Genomic DNA, 22,336 nt, shown 5'->3' with positions numbered 1-22,336 from the left:
GTTTAAAGTTTTGCATATTATTTGAATCCAGATCTGGAAAAGAAAATTTTGTTTAAAACTTTTCTGTTATGGTTTTAGATCTGAAAAACTTTTTGATATGGCTCAGATCTGGAAAAATATATTGATATATTTTCAGATCTGAAAATATTTTGATATGGTTTCAGATCAGAAAATTATTTTGGTTTAGATCTGAAAATTTTTTGATATGGTTTCAGATATGGAAAATATTTTGGTTGAAAAAGATTTGGTTGAAAATTTTAAGGATTTGGCATAAGATTTCGATTTTCCTTCCAGTTTTGTTCAACAAAATATTTTAGATGAAAATCGAAAATTTGGATTAAAATTTTTTAAAAAAAATCAGGTACGGTTTCGGGTTGGGTCGTACGGACCCGGGTTGACCCGACCCGTACAGATTCGGGTCGGGCCGTACGGAACTTCCGAATTTCCGAATTTTTTTAAAAAAAAAATTTTCGGTTCAGGTTTATTCGGTTAAATATTCATTAATTCAAATAATGAAAATGTTATATATATTTTTAAAATTGATTGATTGAAATAAATTGTAGGCAAAGTGACCTCTTTTATGAAAATTAATTTTATTAATATTTAATATAATCACATATGCAATTGTGGTGGTAAACATGTGATAGTTGTTCGGTTTTTCATGTGAATAATAAATCGGCCCAAAGGAAGGTTGTTATTTGACATGATAGTTACTATCAGTGTTTGACTGCTGCGTCAGGATATCACTTACAAGTTAGTCTTTTGTCCAAAGATGAAACATTAATGGAGTGCTCGATATTCTGTTTATGGGGTTTACATTATTTGAATTTATTGATTATTTTATTTGGATATTTGGTTGAGCATGTATGTTTTTTTTTGTTCTCTGTTCAGATTTGACTCCTGCAAATATTCATTCCAACATAAATTCTATTCCTATGTTAAATGGCTCGAATTTTAAATCGTGGCAAGAGAATTTATTGATAGTTCTCGGAGTCATGGATTTGGACCTTGCGATAAGGATTGACTCTCCTCCCGCCATTACGGATAAGAGTACCTCTGATGAAAAGATGGAGTTTGAAAGGTGAGAGAGATCGAATCGCATGTGTATGATGATCATGAAGAGGGCCATTCCAGAAACATTCAAGGGCACAATGTCTAACGACATTGCTACGGCTAAGGCTTTCCTTCAAGACCTCGAAAAGAGGTTTGCTAAAAGTGAAAAGTCTGAAATTGGTTCACTTTTGGCAAGCCTCGTTTCAATGAGGTACAGGGGTAAGGACAACATCAGGGAGTACATTATGGAAATGTCCCATCTTGCTTCAAGGTTGAAAGCACTGAAGCTTGACCTCTCTGGGACTTGCTGGTGCATCTTGTTTTGATATCTCTTCCTCCTCAGTTTCACCAGTTCAAGGTGAGCTATAACTATCAGAAAGAGACTTGGTCTCTGAATGAGCTCATCTCGCACTGTGTCCAGGAAGAGGAAAGGTTGAAGCAAGACAAGACAGAAAGTGCTCATTATGCCTCTACCTCGAAGGTTAAATGAAAGAAACGAAAGGATAAGGAAGCTGCGGATACACAGCCTCCAAAGAAACAATAGAAGAATCCTAGTGATTCTCAAAGTTCTGGTTGTTTTTCTGTGGCAGTGATGGGCATATGAAGAAGCAGTGCAGTAATTATCACGCTTGGCGTGCTAAGAAAGGTATGCTTCTGAATATGGTTTGTTCTGAGGTTAATTTAACTTCAGTGCCTAGACACACGTGGTGGATAGATTCTGGTGCAACAACTCACATCAGTGTGTCTATGCAGGGTTGCCTGGATTGCCGAAAATCAAGTGATGCTGAAAGATTCATCTATGTTGGTGACGACAACAAAGTTGAAGTTGATGCAATAGGAAAATTTAGATTATTGTTAAAGACTGGAATATATTTGGATCTTTATGAAACATTTGTTGTGCCGTCTTTTAGACGGAATTTGATTTCCATTTCTGCATTGGACAAATTTGGTTATTCTTGTTCTTTTGGAAATCGAATATTCAGTTTGTTTCTCGATTCAAAATTTGTTGGTTCTGGTTCTTTATCAGGATACGATAATCTCTATTCTTTGGATGTTATTGTTTCATTTAATGAATCCCTGCAAACAAGTAAAGGCACTAAAAAAAAATTAACCGGTGAGAATTCAGCTGCGTTATGGCACAAAAGATTGGGTCATATCTCTAAAAAGAGAATAAGGAGACTCGTGTCAGACGAAATTCTCGAACCTTTAGATTACACAGATTTTAATAATTGTGTTAATTGTATAAAGGGAAAACAACCAACAAAAGGAGATTTGAAGCCAACAGGTGTTCAGGCGTCTTAGAACTTATACATACTGATATTTGTGGACCATTTCCTTCGGCTTCTTGGAATGGTCAACAGTATTTTATAACGTTCACAGACGATTTTTCAAGATATGGCTTCATTTATCTCATTCATGAAATGGCACAGTCATTGGATGTGTTCAAAAACTATAAACCTGAAGTTGAAAATCAACTTGGCTTAAAGATTAAAAGCGTTAGATCTGACCGTGGTGGTTAATACTATGGTAGATATGACGGTTCAGGTGAACAACGTCCAGTACCTTTTGCTAGATTCCTGGAGGAATGCGATATCGTCCCACAGTACACTATGCCGGGTTCGCCCACTATGAATGGTGTTGCTGAAAGACAAAACAGAACGCTTAAGGACATGGTGAGGAGTATGATAAGTCATTCTACCTTACCAGAATCACTCTGGGGAGAAGCACTAAATACCGCAGCATATATCCTTAACAGGGTTCCAACTAAAGCAGCGACCAAAACCCCTTATGAACTTTGGACGGGTAAAAAGCCCAGTCTTAAGCATCTGCACGTTTGGGGATGTCCAGCTGAGGCAAGGCCTTACAAGCCTAATGAAAAGAAACTGGACTCAAAGACGGTTAGTTGTTATTTTATTGGATACTTTGAAAGATCCAGGGGGTACAAGTTTTATGATCCCATGAGTAAGTCGATTTTTGAGTCAGGAAATTACAGGTTCTTTGAGGATGTTGAGTTTGTGGGGGGAGATAAAGTAAGGGATATTGTCTTTGAAGAGGAATATGTAAATATTCCAACAGGTGTCTTGGACATTGATCAGGATCATATTCCTCACTTTGACCAAGACACAATACAGGAAGACAATATTAGATATCCTCTCATTCCAGATGAACAAACTCAAGCACCTCCAGAACCTATGCCATTAAGTAGATCCACTAGAGAGCGGAGAAATGCAGTGCTAGATGATTACATTGTATTTCTTCAAGAACATGAGGCAGACATTAGATTGATGGAGGATGATCCTATTAACTTCCGTCAAGCCATGGAAAGTTCTAACTCTCAAAAGTGGAATGATGCCATGAATGATGAGATAAATTCCATGAAGGACAATGACGTATGGGATCTTGTACCATTGCCTAAAGGTACGAAGCCCATTGGTTGCAAATGGATATTTAAAACCAAGAGGGATTCGAAAGGCAATGTGGAAAGATATAAGGCTCGTCTTGTCGCTAAAGGCTTTACACAGAAAGAAGACATTGATTATAAAGAGACTTTCTCTCCGGTTTCTTCGAAAGACTCTTTAAGGATTATAATGGCTTTGGTGGCGCATTTCGATCTTGAGCTTCATCAGATGGATGTAAAGACTGCGTTTCTAAATAGTGACATTGATGAAATGATTTATATGGTGCAGCCAGAAAATTTTGTGTCCAAAGACACAAATAATATGGTTTGCAAATTAAAGAAATCCATCTATGGGCTCAAGCAAGCATCTCGACAATGGTATTTCAAATTTCATCAAGTGATCATCTCGTTTGATTTTGAGATGAATTTGGTCGATGATTGTGTGTACCATAAGTTCAGTGGGAGTAAGCATATTTTTCTAGTTTTATATGTTGATGACATTCTGCTCGCTAGCAACGATATAGAGTTGTTGCATGAAACCAAGAGATTTCTAGCTAAGAATTTTGAGATGAAGGATCTTGGTGATGCATCATTTGTACTGGGTATTCAGATACATCGGGATCGTTCTCGGGGTATTCTTGGATTATCTCAGAAAGGCTATATCGAGAAAGTTCTCAAGCGATACGGGATGCAAGATTGTAAACCAACAGATACCCCTGTGGCTAAGGGAGACAAATTTAGTCTCAAACAATGCCCAAAGAATGATTTTGAGGAAAAAGAAATGCAGAAGGTTCCCTATGCATCTGCAGTGGGGAGTCTGATGTATGCTCAGGTTTGTACACGTCCAGATATTGCGTACGTGACAGGAATGTTGGGACGATATTTAAGTAATCCAGGAGTGGAACATTGGAAAGCAGTCAAAAGGGTTTTACGGTACCTACAGAGAACAAAAGATTACATGCTCATATATCGGAAGTTGGATCAGCTTGAGATCATTGGGTATACTGACTCCGATTTTGCTGGATGCCAATATAGTATGAAATCTACGTCGGGCTACATCTATCTCCTTGCTGGAGGTGTCATTTCCTGGAAGAGCGCTAGACAGTCTCTTATAGCTTCTTCCACCATGGCAGCTGAGTTTGTAGCGTGTTATGAGGCATCCAATCATGGAATGTGGCTGCAAAATTTTGTCACGGGACTGCGCATTGTTGATGGCATTGAAAGGCCACTAAGATTACATTGTGACAATAAATCAGCAGTTATGTATTCCAATAACAACAGGAGCTCGACGAAGTCAAAACACATTGACATCAAGTTTCTGGTTGTTAAAGAAAGAATTCAGAGTGGAAAGTTGTCTATTGAGCATATCGGTACAAACTCCATGGTTGCGGATCCGCTTACTAAGGGACTACCACCCAAACAGTTTTATGAGCACACTGCTAGTATGGATGTTATGTCAATTGAGGAAATTCAGTTTTAGTGGGAGTTTGTTATTTTAAATACTTTTCAGTTGTAGACATTTTCAGTTACAGTTATGTAAATTTATTTTCTGCAGAAATAAATTTCAAGTTAAGTCACACCCTGATTATGATTTAAAGTTTGATCTCAATAAGGTTAAAGGGAGGACCAGTTGGAAATAGGCATGTTACGGTCACATTGCATGAAATTTCCATGCTACACATCCACTTCATGATCCATGTCATTCAGTTGTGTTGGCATATGTGACCATTGATGAGTCTAGTTACCTTGAGTGTAGCGAAGACTGCTTTGATCCTATGTTGATGTGATTGATGGACCGGATTGGTTATATATACATTTCGGAATGACAACAATTTTGAGCTCATAAAATTATTTTCACAAACATAATTATAAAGTTGCACATATAGCCCAAGTGGGAGATTGTTGGATCAATTTATTTATATGGGCTTATATGTGAATAATTATGTGTTGTGGGTTGTCTATTAAGTTAAGCCCAAAATAAAGTGATCAACTATTGTTTCGGGTTATTGGGCTTTAATGTATCTAATGGGCTGTGGGCCTTTAATGTGTAGAGACATAAGTGTAATTTCTGTTTTTATGATGGGCTAAAACAGAAATATCAGAAGATATTGATAAACATTATCTATAAATATGGGTCATGATCTTCAGATCTCGCGTTATCACTTTCACTATTTTCTCTCCCATTAAGAAAATAGTTCTGAAAAGAAACTAAAGGACTCTCTCAAGGAAAGAGCGCGTAGATCTGGAAGATCAAGACACGTTCTAAAGAATTCAGGATTATGGCTTCAGGTACGCTTTCGCTTAATATTTCAGTCAAATTCTTAATGATTTAGCATGATGGATTCTGCGGTTTATGGGTTTTCCCCAACAATAATATCTCATGTGTTTTCATATACAGTGGTGGAGCCACAGTCCTTGCCAAGCTCGGGTGGTCCTAATTTTTTTAAAAATTTATATGTAAATTTTTGTATGATTTTGGATAAATTTGATATTAGTCAGGGTAAACAAATTTAAAATATTAAGGAATTTTAGAGTTTAAAATTCTAGTTCGGGTAGAGTCGTCTTCTTGGTTCCGTCACTGGTCATATAAGACTGATCAACATTGATCGGACAAAGGTGACCACTGTTGATCGGATCAGTGTGTCATCGATTCTACCCTCGGGTAGATAGTACTCGGACGGCAGGATCGAATTCACCAGGTTGACAGATGATGGGGCTAAGTGCAGTGGGTGTTCCCAATAGAAACCCCATCGCACATGCCTACCATACAAATATTAAAGAGTATTCATGATTTCTTGGCTTGTGCTTGTTGGTACGTTCGCAAAACACGCACACATGCATTCCACCGATGGATCATTAATTACTCACACCTCAGCTATCCCAACCTCCGTCTTCTGATATACCCGAATGATCGATCCATCCCTACGCAATACTATGACTCTTATACATCAATGCTTTCCCACGTTTCTTCTGATCAAAAGTCAAGAAATTAGCGTCGGGTTCAATGGTGTTCAAGCTCAATTTGGATACTACAAAGTGTAAACAGCTATCATTTCATTATATATATATATATATATATATATATATATATATTTGTCTGCTAGTATTGGAATTATGCTAGTGTATTGTAGCAAGAAATTTGCATTGTTTTCGACGTCGTAGTCGTGATCCAACTCGAGCAAGAAACCTCATCCATTTTTCAGCTTGGTGTATTCTGTGTCAGTTATAAATCATTGTGACACTTTTGTCTTTCTCTCTGTACCGATTGGAGACATGGGTTGGAGATTTGCTGATGATCATGGTTCGCTGTATTCGTCGAAAGGACGAGGATTGCTTTTGATTGTTGCATTATGGTGCATTGGGATTGTGTCATCGGCTCGAGAGATGAGGCACGTGATCAAGCCACATCGGGAGGAGGGAGAGGTTCGACAGAAGCTTTTGGAAAATGGGCTTGGACTAACTCCTCAGATGGGGTAAGATTCATTCATCCCCTTCGAATTCAGTGGAGAAAAGGGCTAGTTTGAAATCTGACCTTCAAACAAAAAAGTTTTTAAATTTAAGAACAGAGAGCCAATCTCCAAATTTTACGGGGTTTGCGCTTGTCGACATGTCAAGCTTAGGAAACATCAAGGCAGCAGACATATTTGATAATTTAAATCTTATATTTTCTGTATAATATAAGATATGTATAGCCATTGAATATAATGAGATTTTGGTTCTGTACATCATCTTCATCGATCAGATGGAACAGCTGGAACCATTTCCAGTGCAACATTGAGGAGAAACTGATCAGAGAAACAGGTGACACCATTTCTTGAATCTTAACCAACAACGGATCATAAATTTTGTTGTCTTAAAAACAATCACAAGTTACATGTTTCTTCCGACAGCCGACGCGATCGTGTCAACTGGGCTTGCTGCACTTGGATACAAATACATAAACCTTGGTACGACAATCCTTCGATTACCCATCGATACGTTGCTTATTTTACGACGAGTTTCTTGGTGATTTTAGATGATTGCTGGGCCGAACAGAACAGAGATTCTCAGGGGAATTTGGTCCCAAAGGCCTCCACGTTCCCCTCTGGAATCAAAGGATTGGCTGATTATGTTCATGGTAAAGGATTAATGCTGGGAGTTTACTCCGACGCGGGGTAAATTTTGTTTCCGACACCGATAATTTACATCAAGCAACATATCACATGGACTCTTTTGACAGCAAAATTTACATAATTTGCAGGATTCAGACATGCAGTAAACAAATGCCAGGGTCCCTAGGACATGAAGAACAAGATGCAAAAACTTTTGCTTCATGGGTACCACTAAAATTATTATTATATATAAAATTATATACATATTATTTCTTTTACGCTGCGTTTGGTTGGGGATAACGTGGGTTTATTAATTTTTAACTCACTTTATCTCATGTTTGGTACGATTTTTATTTAACCAAGTCAATCTCTAATATGAATGATTATGTTATATTAACTGGGATAAAATAATCACTCCTCACCCCCTAGGATTATTTATCCTACTCTTAATCCATCCTATTTTTTCAATTTTACCCTTCTCCTAAATCCAAATTCACCACCACTTCCCTCCACTGACTGCCCGCCGACCACCTCGCCGCCGGATGCAGCCCGCCGCCGACCACCGCCGGCCGTCGCCCGCCACCGCCGCCTCCGCTGCCGACCACCCCCTTCGACCGTCGGCCGACAGCCGCCTCCGCTGCCGACCACCCCCTCCTCCTGCCGGTCGACCGCCGCCTACGGCCGTCATTCACACCGCCGGCCGACCGCCGCCGCAAAAGTGGAAGGGCAATTTTGTCAATTCATCAAAAGATTATTATTTATCACATTCTTAACAATCATACCAAACATAATATTATTTTATTATTATCTAGTTCAATCATTCTTTTTAACATTTCTCTTTTAATCATTTCATAATTTTATCTTCCAACCAAACGTAGCCTTGTTGGTTTCTCTTAATTTCTAAACTATATCTCATAAAACCTATATTTTAAAGGAGATTATATTTTATTAAAAAAAATTTATTGCCTCTTTCACTTCATTGTATAATATCTTCTAATGATTTTTCAGAAAATTTAAAACAAATAATATATACTTCATCAGTCTAATATATAAATCTGTTTAAATGTAGTAATTATCTTTAGGAGAAAAAAATTGTTGGTTATTTATGTTTCAATATTAATTTACTCAATAAGAGATGTATTAAAGGTCTCTTTATTCAGCATTGAATATTTCAAGTGATATGTAATTGCTTTAGTAATCTTTATAAATCAAAACGATATTCGAGTCAAATTTTATTATAAAAGATAAAGATATAGCGAAATTAACGAAAAGCGGAATGTAAATAATACGTCTCGTATATTTATTTGCATGTATGCTATCTGTTTGAGAAATTGCATGATATGAAGAAAGAATCCAACCAGCTGATCATGTAATGCATCAGTTTATTTTCAAACTAAACAGGGAGTAGATTACTTGAAGTATGACAATTGTAACAATGATGGAACCAGCCCTAAGCAAAGGTACAATTTCTACTCGCTAAATTGAATATTATGTAAACGTTCCGCCAGGGATGTAAACGAATCAAGCTGCTCGCGAGCTATTCAGAGCTCGGCTCGGTAAAAAGCTCTTTTGAAATCGTTCTTTAATCTTAAGCTTTGCTCGTTTATTGATTTAACAAATAGAAATATTAGTACTAGCATGCTTAACGAGCTTGAAAACGAGCCGAGCTCGAGCCAGACTCGTTAAACATGATAAAAGAGCTATTAACGAATCTTAGTGATTTCAAAACGAGCTGGGCTCGATAATCATGTTAAAAGCTTGAATCGAGCTCGAGCTCGTCTATATAACTTAAACGAGCTCGAGCCCTGATACATCTCGGCTCGTTTACATGCCTATTTTCCAACTCTATATTAATTTAATTTAAACTTAACTAAAAAATGAATTTTATATGTTTCTAAGAGAGATAATTTGGATTTGTGAAATAGATATCCTGTCATGGCAAAGGCTTTACTGAACTCAGGGAGGTCCATCTTCTTCTCCCTTTGTGAATGGTCAGTAATCTTGGCTATTACGATTCAAAATTTCTGAGTGCAAAGTTTACCGAGAGGCAAAATTTGGGACTACAATTCCTAATAATTGCTCACAATTTTCATGGGCCAGAACTCACGTGCTATTTATCTTATCTGCGAAATGTAGGGGACAAGAAGATCCTGCCACATGGGCCAAATCTGTTGGGAACAGTTGGAGAACAACCGGAGACATTCAGGACAACTGGGACAGGTGAAATTAACAAATTTGGACTCTTTTCCATTATCCTCTTTACTCCATTTTAATGGTTAGTTTCATAACCTTTGATTATGCATAACTACTGTTCAAATAGAACTAGAGCTGAGTTAGAGCAGATGCTGCATATACCAGATGAACTAATGCAATTTTTTATTTTTTTTTTATTTAATAGTTTTACTTTTGATTTACAGCATGACTTCTCGGGCGGATATCAACGACCAATGGGCATCGTACGCTGGACCGGGCGGATGGAATGGTAACGTTGCAATCGACCCCTAAGTCTTGTCACATAACGTCCGATACTAAGAAACTAATACGACATTTGTTTCCATATGTGATAGTTTGAAAAATGACATTAGTCGGACGTTTTTTTTTTTGGTCTGATGCATGATTTTTGCAGATCCGGACATGTTGGAAGTTGGAAACGGCGGCATGACGACCGAAGAATATCGGTCGCATTTCAGCATATGGGCGCTAATTAAAGTAAGTGACAATACTAGCTACCTGGTCCAGAAAACAAGGATAAGTTATACTAAAATGGGCATTAATCTTGATATATCTTTATGGCATTAGGCGCCTCTTTTGATCGGCTGCGATGTTCGATCAATGGACGATGTAACTCGTGCACTGCTGGGCAATGAAGAGGTCATCGCAGTAAACCAGGGTGAGTGTCTATTGCTTTTGTTTCGTCTGATCAAAACATCAATTTTGACAATTATTTGGCACATCTGCCAGATAAACTTGGTGTTCAAGGGAAGAAGATCAAGAAAGATGGAGACTTAGAGGTTAGAACATGTCACACCCCATCCCCTATGGGTTAACAGACTGAACTACTCAATCGACTTTTATTAATCATATATCTTTGCAAAGAGAAACAAAAAGGAGACCTTTTTTGGGCTTAAAAATGTAATTTTCTTGATATAGAAGTCTTGGTTTCGAGTCAAGCCGGGGCCTCATTTCATTCTCTACATGGGAATGAGTGTACTGAAAAATCAGACAAGTTGCTCCCTCGCTTGGCAGCGACGGCATCTGTCTTTTGAGTTCAACTAAGTCATTTCCTAAGACGGCCCCCTATTATTCTACGACCATGATTTGAATGATGTAGCTTATAAGTAAGTAGCTTCTCAAAAGGGTTCAAATCAACAAATTGAGTTGATTATGAATGCAGGTATGGGGAGGAGCTCTGAGTGGGAATAGAGTGGCAGTTGCTCTGTGGAACAGAGGATCCTCCGAAGCCACCATCGCAGCTTACTGGTCAGACATCGGACTCGACCCATCAACTAAGGTTGATGCAAGAGATTTATGGAATGTAAGAATCAAACATCATTTTCATTATTCTTTCTATTTTTTTTTCAGAAATAAAAAAGAAAAATAAGACTTAACCATGTTTTTTGCCTGTGCAGCATTCAACAAGCTCAGCGAAAGGAAAAATCTCGGCTAGCGTAGCTTCCCACGACTGTAAAATGTATGTTTTGTCTCCAAAATGAAATAGGGAGGAGTATTGGGTTTAAATGCAAATATAGCCTATGCCCCTTTGAATCATTCAAATCAAATGTAATAATCATTAATAATTAATAACCACGCCTAGGGTTACTCTCTTTTCTTCCATAATGAATAACTTGGTCAATGGTAAATTGTTCAGTTTTCTTTATCAATATTTTTCGGATAAACTTGTTGCACATGATTTTTCAGTGCGATTTATCTGATTAATAATCAAAACATTAATTATTTATATCACATCAATCCAATCATTCAATTAAAATTACAATATTATCATTTATATAATTTTCAATTTATATTAATTAATTATTAGAAAATGATAAAATTATAATTTATCGCTTTATCTCAAATTTAATCAATCAAAAGAAACATATTATCCAATATTATTTCACATCGCACTCAAATATTATATTAATCACAATGGATAAGTCGTTATGCATTACCAAAATTGTAGTTTTTCTCATTAAGTAGAAGTATTAAGTACATTCGAATTTTCCAATAAAATGTTGCAAAATTTTGTGTGAGACGCCTCACGAGGTCATATTTTGTGAGACAGATCTCTTATTTGGGTCATCAATGAAAAATTATTATTTTTTATGCTAAGAGTATTACTTTTTATTGTGAATATCGGTAGTGTTGACCCGTTTCATAGATAAAGATTCGTGAGACCGTCTCATAAGAGACATACTCTAAAATGTTTTTGCTTTTGTACGTAGAAAATGTCGTGTTTCTTATTTTCTGTTAAAATCTATAATCTTTAGTCTTAAAATTAATCTTTTCTTTAAGCGGCATTCGAATTATTTGTGTAACTTATTATTTTTTAATCTGTGTAAAAAAAAGGGACAAATCTATATATTTAAATGGATATTAATATATTATACATCCAAAATTAAGAATAAAATAAAAAAATATAGATAACTTTTATTAATATTTTCTCGATGTAGACCAATATAATGCTATGTTTTGTGTCACGTAGTCAACAAAAATTGAAGGACAAAAATGTATGACTTTTTGTGTGTCTGAATTTAGAAGCCGCATATTTTGAAAATAAATAAATAAATGATTTATTATTATTATTATTATTATTATTTTTTATGAAGGAAAAAAATTGAAGTTTAACTACGTTTCTATTTTTAAAAATAGCTTAGAAAATCAAAGTCAAGAATTTGTGAAATATCCTTTCCCTAACTATATCCAAATATAATAACGATTTTATTTTTAAAAAACATACTTAAAAATTTATTCTGAATAAGTATCAAATTAATCGGTTCTACATTTGTTTTTCGATATTTGGGAATAAACTCACTTTTTACTTTTTTTAAAACAAAAATTGGTTTAAAAAATTTTAAAATTTTTTTTTCCAAAAAAAAAAAAAAAATTGGTGAACCTGAATTAGATGTTATATGTCAACTCTTACGTTACATAGTTGAACAGTAATGTCAGATAGCTAAAAGATGGGAATAATGCAAGAAAATGTTATTGGTCAACTCTTGCGCATTAAGATTGGATCAATCAAGTTACGATGATTTAACAAACTGAGTTAAACTGAATTGATAATAAACAAAATTGATAATGAGTTAAACTAAAAGTATTATAAGACAAATTACGTTTGAAGCTTAACTGATATCTAGATCTACCGAAGTGATAGCTGAAGACCAATTAGAGTAAATATAGTTGAGTAATTGAAGAAACATTCTTTGAAGAATTATTAAGATTACTCATAGTTACAAAGCTAAATTATTGAGTAAAGTCTTTCGTACCAACTGTCTCTTACTTGTCAGAAATTTGTGATCACTACTTACAGTGTATAAATTGACAGAATGGGCAGTGACGTGAGAAAGACATGATTAACGGCTATCATATTTGGAACAAATATAATATTTGATCTCACTGACCGTTAGATCTAAATCTATAAATAGAGGAACTTGTAAATCAGTTAGTTACTCTAGAATAATCACATAAGCTCAGATATTCAAGCTTTCAATAGTTCAATTGCTTTCAAGGCTACTTAACACACTTAAGTATTATATCAGATAATTGAAGATCAATTTTTTTGCTTAATATTTTTCATTTGGAAATACTTGTAAGATGACAGTTTGTGTATTGTTCAATGTTGTTTAAGTAAGTTAAAATTAGAGTTTCAGATATGCTGTGATAAAGCCTTATTGAATCGGGTTGTTACAAAAGTGATAATTTCCAAAGTGTTCTAGTGAACATCATATCCACAAAGAAGAAAAGGTGGCATAGGAGTTATTCAAATATCTGAACATACATAGAACATTTTTGTGTAATTTACATTTCAGTTAGCATACTCTTAATTACCCAACTATTTTTCTTACTTAGCCATTTTTAGTGTTCAATATGTCAGTTTAATTTCAGTTCGTGCAGAACTTAACTGATTAGTTAACTGACATTGACTTGACGAGAATGACTAAATTCAAAGTTGTTATTCCAATTCGGACAAACTAGTGATTTTTTATTCAATCGCTTTCTAACCAATCAACTGATCATAACATATTATTTTAAATGAAATATGATAATTATAATATAAAATATATTTCATGTCACAAATATAAATATATATATCATCTATTATCTATTATTATATATATAAATACATATGTGAATTTTCATTTATCTCCTTATTAATTGATTGTTTTAAATGTGTCTATTTTTTTCTTTATTCATGTTTTAAATATGTGTGATTATTAGTATTTAATTTTTTTTTATGTTTACCCAAATTATAATATATTATTTTTTTATCCAATGATTTAGTTTTTTTTGTTTTTCCTTGTCCTCGTTAATTTTTTTTTGTGACGTTAGCTATAACTTACGTGTTTAAAAAATATTTTTTGCAAATATTTATATTTAAAAATTACTTTAATATGGTCAAAAAATTTATTGTTGTATATAGTATTTAATTTTTTTTATGTTTACTCAAATTATAATATGTTATTTTTTAATCCAATTTTTTAGTTTTTTTAGTCTTTTTCTTGTCCTCATTAATTTTTTTGTGACGTTAGCTATGACTTATGCGTTTTAAAAAATATTTTTTGCAAATGTTTGTATTTAAAAATTATTTTAATAAAATATGGTCAAAAAATTTATTGTGATAAATCCTTTTTATGAAAAAAGTTTCTAATTTTTAAATTTCTTTGTTTGTGGCCGTTGGTTATAATTAATGTATATAAATAAAAGTTTTTTTCAACCAACATTTTTTTCAGTTTATATTTATAAATTATTTGAATAAAATACGATAAAAGATCGTTGTGATTATAACCATCAATTTGGGTTGGGTCCGTCGGTTTGGCTCACACCGAATATACAAAGTCTGGGGCGAAACCAGAATTATGCGATAACTGGAATTAAAATATAAATAATAAATTTTTAGTGAATTTATCGATATTAAAATCCATAAAAAATCTTATATCATAATATATAAAATTTCAACCTTATAAATAAAATAATCAAACACATATGAAATATGCAAAATTTCATTATTTGTATTTTATTCTACAATAATTCTTGTCAAACACAGTGTGGATTGAACATATATTAAATCAGCAACTAGAGAGCGGGTCAATCAAACTAATTGAGTAACCACTTATTCTTAAATTTTCTGATTAGTTTTTATCTAGATAATTTGTTTTATTTAGTATTTTAAATCTTAAGACACCGTTACTATAACTAAAGACACAATTCTTTTTAAAAAAATGTTCATAAGGACTCAATCACTAACTTATACGGAAAAACAATTATCAACATACTATAAAAAAATGTTCATAGGGACTCAATCACTAACTTATACGGAAAAAAAATTATCAACATACTATATTGAAAACATTCTAATTATTCTGCACATATGCTGAAATTTTTTTAATTATTACAAAAAATTGATTTACAATAATCATATTTAGTCTTTTTGGACTAAAATCATTTGTTTCATAAGATATTCAACATCATTATTTATTAGTATGTTAAACTTTAAATCTGAATTATGATGTATATTTTTTCTTCTTAAATAATGATTTATTATATTTATTTGACACTTCAATATTAATATTTTAAAATATATTAATTTTATATGTACATTGTATGTGTGCAACACTTCTAATCCCGATTATAAAAATTCTAAAAATGAATTAGGTTAGACATAAAAAAATTATAGAATTAAACAAAAGACAGAAAATAAAAACTAAATAATTATCAATTACCTATAAATTACTAATATCGATTTCTAACTATTGAAGTTGGTGAGAGTAAAGGTCATTATTTACTAAAAAATCAAAAACTAATGTTTGAATGAGTCACACTGATTGACTATCACACTGCAAAGTTAGTGAAGTAAAAATGAAGGACAAAGCAGGTTAATAAAAATATTATAATGGGCTAAGCTGAATGAAACTCATACATATAAGTATCTCACTTGGTATAACTAGTTAACTCAACTTATATTTGTCATTGCACAAAGTGAAAGTTTATGTACTGTAGTGTTCTATATTTTCTTAATTTTTCTCTTGATTTCAAATTTAATTCCATCATATATTGGTTTTTAGATATATCTTAGAGTTTTTTCTAAGCACATAATCCTAAATGTGATTAATTAACCAAATAATTATTATACTTTGTATACAACAATACATAAATTAATACATTTGAAGATAGAAAAAGTAATGTATTGACAACAATAAAAATAGAATGTTAGAATTAACACTATGATTATCTAATGTCAATATTAAATTTAACATCCTACATTAGAAAATGTGTTTATTTAGATAAAGATTATGACGATAAACTAAAAATAATAATTTATTTTTCATTGTAACATAATAATAATGTGATCGTTGTTTAGAATAAAAAAAGCGTATTTCGATTTTTTCATTGAATTGTATAAACAATTCTCTCAATATTTTTAGTTGGATAAACATGTTAAATCTATTAAAATTAAATATTAGAATTTAATGAAGAGAAGAAATGTATTAATTCAACTTTCGATTTGGGTTTCCGGATCTTGTTAACACGCTACGTATTTTTTCTAATTTTCCTTTTATTTTGAAATATAATTTGTCTAATAGATGAAAATAATTTTTTTCCTACTACTTATATGGAATATAAGTATATATTCTACTCAAATGTCTTATAAATTCGTATGATAAAGCAAAAGGTTATTTGCATAAATTTATTTGTTGGGTACAATAAATGATAATATTGGGTTGAGCAATTGACATGTTGCACTTGAGTCGTTGTACTATTTAAAATATTTGAGTTGCACAGTTACCATCATCTATAGCTTTTGGTAAAATAATAAATGTTTGATCCTACAATTGGTATCAGAGCCAAGGTCACGATTTTGATTTTCATTGATAGCAATTGGTACAATTATTAGGAAATAAATTGTTAGGTACAATAATTGTTCCTACTGGGCATTGAGCTGTTGTATAATTTAATTGATTTGACTTACATCGTTACCATCAGCTATAACTTTTGGTAAAGCGGCAACGCTTGTTCTTACATTATTCGACTGTAAAAGTAGAAGAAAAAAGTTGCATCAACTTTTAGTTTTGAATTGGTCCCTTACATTCTCGATTTTTAAATTTAGAAGCATTATTCAGTTTTCAGATATTGTTGTAGATTGAATTATAATTGATTCTTTTCAAATTGAAAAAATACACAATAAAACTCATGAAAGTATTATTAAAAAAAATTTAAATGAAATATTGGATTTTTCGATCATCAAAATAAAAAATAAACAAATTTTGATCATTCAGACGATATAATCGCCACAATAAAATAAATTTTTTTGCAACTAAATATTTATAAATCCTATATGCATTTATCACTTTATTTTGCAACTAAATTTTTTTTAAAAAAATTCCACCTATTATTTTTATATCATATTTAAAATAGTTATAAATCCAAATTTTCATTATTTTGAGTTGCACTTTGTTATGAAAAATCATTGTGAATAAATTGAAATTGAAAATTCTTATATTTATGTATCTCACATCTTAATATACTAGCCTAAATCCAGGTAATAAAAAACTACAAAATGAACTTATTCATATTTAATATACACAAATTATATAATGAAGATATATGTCGATTAAGACAATGAAGTAGAGTATATGTTCACATATAACAAATATATAGACAAAAAAACGATAAATAAAAATATTTTTCTTGACATGAATTTTTTTTTGTTTTTAAAACTTTCTAAAGTGAGATGGAGAAGATAAAAAGACAAAAATATTAACTCTTTTGAGTCACACACAAAATAGAAATGAAAGAAGAAGTGTTGTTTTTCATACAATGAATCCAATTTTCAAATTAAATGTATTATACTATAAAGTTGTATTTACTATTCAAACTTTATAAATTCAATGAATTTTTCTCAAAATAAGGATAAATAAATTATCCCGTGAAGATATTTAAATAATTTAGAAAATTAATGATATTATTTTCTAGAGATAATATCAATATGACATTATTAATTTAATTGTGCTAATTATACTTATGAGTTAATATGAAATATTAAAATAGATGTCATAAATCAGTAAAAAGATGCTTTAATTATTGACAAAAATATTATTATTATTATTATTATTATAAATTGCAAATAAATGACAACATTAAATCAATTTTTTTTACTAGTACGTCAATACTTTTTTATGTAATAATAGATTGTTATAATAATATGCCGTTTATATGTTATCAAATATAAGTGTAATAAATTAAAGGTGGCAAGGAAAGTAGAAACATCCAATAACAATTATTGTCAGTTTACATTAAAGAGAATGATAGCAAACAACATTGTAAATAAAAAATTGCAGATCATTGACTGTCCAAAAAATTGTAATAATTGAATATTATAATAAAATATATGCATTTATTTAGAGAATATGCTAAATAACAAAATAATACGATATGATAAAAAATATTTGAAAAAAATTTGAGTAGTCCAAATCTATTTTTAAAATTAAACAAATATGTTTTTTTTTTTCCAAATTAGTTACAAATGCATAATGAACTTGAATTATGGGTAGGACTATGTTGTTAATACATACATACACATATATACATGCGTGCGCACGTTATGTGTGTGTGTTTTTTCAAGAGTTGCATATGACGGCACAAGCAAGCTAATATAAATGACAGGGTGTAGATTACTTGAAGTATGACAACTGTAACCATGATGGTACCAGCCCCAAAGAAAGGTGAAATTTTTACTTGTTCAATCGAAGTTTAATAAAATTTTCTTATTATAAATGGCTCATCTAACTAAGGGTGATTTATGGCTCGGTGAAGTAGATATCCTGTTATGGCAAAGGCTTTAATGAGTTCAGGGAGATCCATCTTCTTCTCCCTCTGTGAATGGTAAGTTATGATTCTTATGACAGCAATGAAGGACTGACTATTAATATCGAAGTTTCTCTGATATTACTTGGTTATAACATGACAACAGGAAGAAGCTAAGTCGTTTGGCCATGAGGCCTAAGCGACGACATGGAGAAATGCTGATTTAGGTGAAAAGTAGGAAATATTCATATTAAATTCGCGAAAGTCTCGTAAAAGATGGATTTTTATAGCATCTTTGATTGATTTCTTGTAGTCACATTTATGATACAAAATTTGATTAAAAGCTTCTTACCATGAGATACCAATAGTTTATAGGCAATAAGAGGTAACAATTCTCATGGACTTACTTGGAACAGAACTCATATATCTTCGAACTCCAAATCGCAGGGGACGAGATGATCCTGCAACCTGGGCCAAGTCTCTAGGGAACAGTTGGAGAACAACTGGAGACATTAAAGATATCTGGGAGAGGTGAACAAACTGTTTTCTTGTTACCCTTTCAACTCCACTTAATTATTTTCATTGCCTTCTATGATGCATAATTACTCAAGAAAGCATAATGGACCTGAGTCATAGCAGATGGTAAATCAATATCATTTTCTGTGATTTAATACTTGTGCTTTTACAGCATGACTTTTTGGGCAGATCTTAACGACAAATGGGCGTCATATGCTGCACCGGGTGGATGGAATGGTAAACTCACGCTCAACCCCTAAGTTGTGTCATATGGCATTCAATACTAGGACAAAACCAATGATGTATAAAATTGTTTCCTTTGTTATGATACCACACAAGTAATTAGAATTATATGGTAACTATGTATCTCATATAAAGTGGGGAAACACGAACAACATTTATCCTAACAAGAATCTTGAAGTTCTGAGGAAAGCATTTGGCTGCATGATTTTGGTAGATCCTGATATGTTGGAAGTTGGAAATGGCGGCATGACAACCAAAGAATATCGATCACATTTCAGCATATGGGCATTAATGAAAGTAAGTGACAACACTAGCTACCTAGTCCACAAAACAAGGATAAGTTGCACTAAATGGACATTCTTGATATATTTTTTTGGCATTAGGCGCCTCTTTTGATCGGCTGTGATATTCGGTCAATGGACAATGTAACTCGTGCAATTCTAGGCAATGAAGAGGTTATTGCAGTCAACCAGGGTGAGTAATGGAGAAAACTAGTTGGAGGCTATTGCTTTGCATTGTCTGAGCAATCAAACATCAGTATTGACAATTATTTGGCATATTTGCAGATAAACTTGGTGTTCAAGGGAAGATGATCAAGAAAGATGGAGATTTAGAGGTTAGAACATGTCACACCCCATCCCGTATGGGTTAACAAGTGAACCGCTGCTCGATCAAATTTTATTAATTATCTTTGCAAAAGCAAGGACCAATACAAAAAGGGTAGTTACATTTTTTGTCCATATCGGTTGGGACCAAGATCATTTTCTAATACAAGGAATTAAAAATGATTTTATCCTTAAACAACAAAGATTCAAAATCATTAACGGCCATAATTTGAATGATGTAGCTTATAAGTAAGTAGCTTCTCAAAAGGGTTCAAATTAACAAATTGAGTTGATTATGAATGCAGGTATGGGGAGGAGCTCTGAGTGGGAATAGAGTGGCAGTTGTTCTGTGGAACAGAGGATCCTCCGAAGCCACCATCGCAGCTTACAGGTCAGACATCGGACTCGACCCATCAACTAAGGTTGATGCAAGAGATTTATGGAATGTAGGGATGTAATCGAGTCGAGCCGAGCCGAACTCTTGAATGTTTGAGCTTGGTTCGTTTATAATCGAGCCGAGCTCGAGCTTTATTTAACGAATATATGCATGGCATACGAGCTTATTCAAACCTTTATCGAGCCTAAACAAGCTTAATAAATATGAATTATACATTTAAATTTTTATTAAATTAATTAAAAAACAAATTATATATTTAAAGAAAAATATATTATTCTTATTAAAATTTGTAAATTTATTATAATAAATAAATTTAATAGATTTTTCTATATATTTCATAAATAATATGCAAAATCAATAAATCAAATATCAAAACTATTATTTTTCATCTAAAAGATTACTCATGAACTTACCAACGAACATGTTCACGAGCTAACGAGCCGAATAATGTAAAGCTTGAGTTTGGTTTGTTTATCTTAACGAGCCTCATTAAACAAGCTCAAACGAGCTTTTATCGAATCGAGTTTCGAATAGCTCACAAACGATTTGGTTCATTTACATCACAGGTGGAATGTAAGAATCAAACATTATTTTCATTATTCTTTCTATTTTTTTTTCAGAAATAAAAAAGAAAAATAAGACTTAACCATGTTTTTTGCCTGTGCAGCATTCAACAAGCTCAGCGAAAGGAAAAATCTCGGCTACTGTAGCTTCCCACGACTGTAAAATGTACGTTTTGTCTCCAAAATGAAATATGAAGGAGTATTGGGTTTAATTTGCAAATATAGGTCCTTCCTTTGTTACGAGTGATTCACGCAAAAGTAACAAATTTGGTTTCTGCCTTATTTAATTAATCTATATTAATTTCACACTTAGTCTATTAATTAGTAATTAAATACTAATTAACCTCATTTTATGGTTTCATTACATATATTGATTTATTTATTATTTTAAAATTATATTTTATATTACTATGAAAGCGTGGATACTTGAAATATTTTTCAATTGTGAACGGACGTAATTACCCTTCACATTTTTTCTTATTTCAATTATCAAATAACATACGTATTAATTTCACACTTAGTCTATTAATTAATAATTAATACTAATTAAACACATTTTATGGTTATGATTTTGTGCTTTTGAATTTTTCTCATATCTTTTTTTCATTATAATATTTAATTATGTCATATTTCATTATTAAAAAAAATATTTCATTCTATATACATACAAATGTGTGGATGTGTTTACTTATTTCCATTATCAATTAACATATGTGTGGTAATTTCACACTTAGTCTATTAATTAATAATTAAATACTAAATTAACCTCATTTTATGGTTTCATTACATATATTGATTTATTTATTATTTTAAAATTATATTTAACATCGATGTAGTTTATAAAAGATCGATTCTGATATAAAATTAATTATCTATGATATAAAATTCTAAAAGCAAAAGATTAAAAAATTATTTAGGTGTTCAAATATTATTTAAATGGAATATTATGAGTTATATTTTATTATCAATATTATTATTTCATTAGGTTTGATATTGTTTTGATGAGTTAGTCACGATATTTTAAATTGATAATTATTTATCGTTAGTGTGCTTAATTATGTATATTATGATTATGCATTGATAAAGTCCATAATTTGATTGACTTTTAGTTTATTATGCCTTATACGTGATGGTTTGATATATATTTTTAAAAAATTTGTTCCGATTCATTTGGTTCTATATATTGTGCTAATTATAATTTATTACATAACATAAAATTAACAACTTGTATTTTAATTTGACAAAAAATTGGAAAGTAAATTTTATAAGTTCTTGATTAATTTATTCGTCTAATATAACAAAAAATTAAAATAAAATTAATAACAAAATGATTCAAATTATTTTTTTAGAAAATCAATTTTTTAATTTTTATCATATAATTAGTACTCATGCTAGTGATATTAAAAAAAATGGAGTTACTCTTTTCTCTGTCTCCACCAACTTAGCAG

General features: G+C 32.0%; 1 protein-coding gene across 3 annotated transcripts; it reads left to right on the top strand.

The window, feature by feature from the left end:
* Nucleotides 1-6,248: 6,248 nt before the first annotated feature.
* On the top strand, nt 6,249-21,174 carry LOC142520750 (alpha-galactosidase-like). Of its 3 annotated transcripts, none has more exons than XM_075623861.1 (14): nt 6,249-6,924; nt 7,194-7,252; nt 7,342-7,398; nt 7,467-7,605; nt 7,692-7,767; nt 18,424-18,482; nt 18,577-18,642; nt 19,012-19,095; nt 19,253-19,317; nt 19,538-19,620; nt 19,707-19,797; nt 19,890-19,939; nt 20,234-20,374; nt 20,993-21,174. In XM_075623861.1, the coding sequence occupies exons 1-14, from the start codon at nt 6,725-6,727 to the stop codon at nt 21,074-21,076; spliced, it is 1,254 nt and encodes a 417-aa protein (XP_075479976.1). In that variant the 5' UTR covers nt 6,249-6,724; the 3' UTR covers nt 21,077-21,174. The 3 variants fall into 3 exon arrangements, with proteins under 3 accessions (XP_075479976.1, XP_075479975.1, XP_075479974.1); XM_075623860.1 differs by lacking the exons at nt 18,424-18,482; nt 18,577-18,642; nt 19,012-19,095; ... (2 more) ...; nt 19,707-19,797; nt 19,890-19,939 and adding exons at nt 8,944-9,002; nt 9,468-9,533; nt 9,679-9,762; ... (2 more) ...; nt 10,342-10,432; nt 10,504-10,553 and having other exon boundaries at nt 6,251-6,924; XM_075623859.1 differs by lacking the exons at nt 18,424-18,482; nt 18,577-18,642; nt 19,012-19,095; ... (4 more) ...; nt 20,234-20,374; nt 20,993-21,174 and adding exons at nt 8,944-9,002; nt 9,468-9,533; nt 9,679-9,762; ... (4 more) ...; nt 10,937-11,077; nt 11,172-11,394 and having other exon boundaries at nt 6,256-6,924.
* Nucleotides 21,175-22,336: the final 1,162 nt, after the last annotated feature.

Source organism: Primulina tabacum, chromosome 12, assembly GCF_025594145.1.
Source record: "Primulina tabacum isolate GXHZ01 chromosome 12, ASM2559414v2, whole genome shotgun sequence".
NCBI lineage: Eukaryota > Viridiplantae > Streptophyta > Magnoliopsida > Lamiales > Gesneriaceae > Primulina > Primulina tabacum.
The sequence above is the reverse complement of the archived record's forward strand: the minus strand, read 5'-3'. Positions and strand labels throughout refer to the sequence as shown.

Excerpts from the sequence above, each read along its gene's own strand:
- LOC142520750 (XM_075623861.1), top strand. The coding sequence starts at position 6,725 with ATGGGTTGGAGATTTGCTGATGATCATGGTTCGCTGTATTCGTCGAAA. Across the intron at positions 7,768-18,423 it reads CAAAAACTTTTGCTTCATGG|GGTGTAGATTACTTGAAGTA; the intron begins GTACCACTAAAA and ends TATAAATGACAG. Across the intron at positions 18,643-19,011 it reads TTCTTCTCCCTCTGTGAATG|GGGACGAGATGATCCTGCAA; the intron begins GTAAGTTATGAT and ends TCCAAATCGCAG.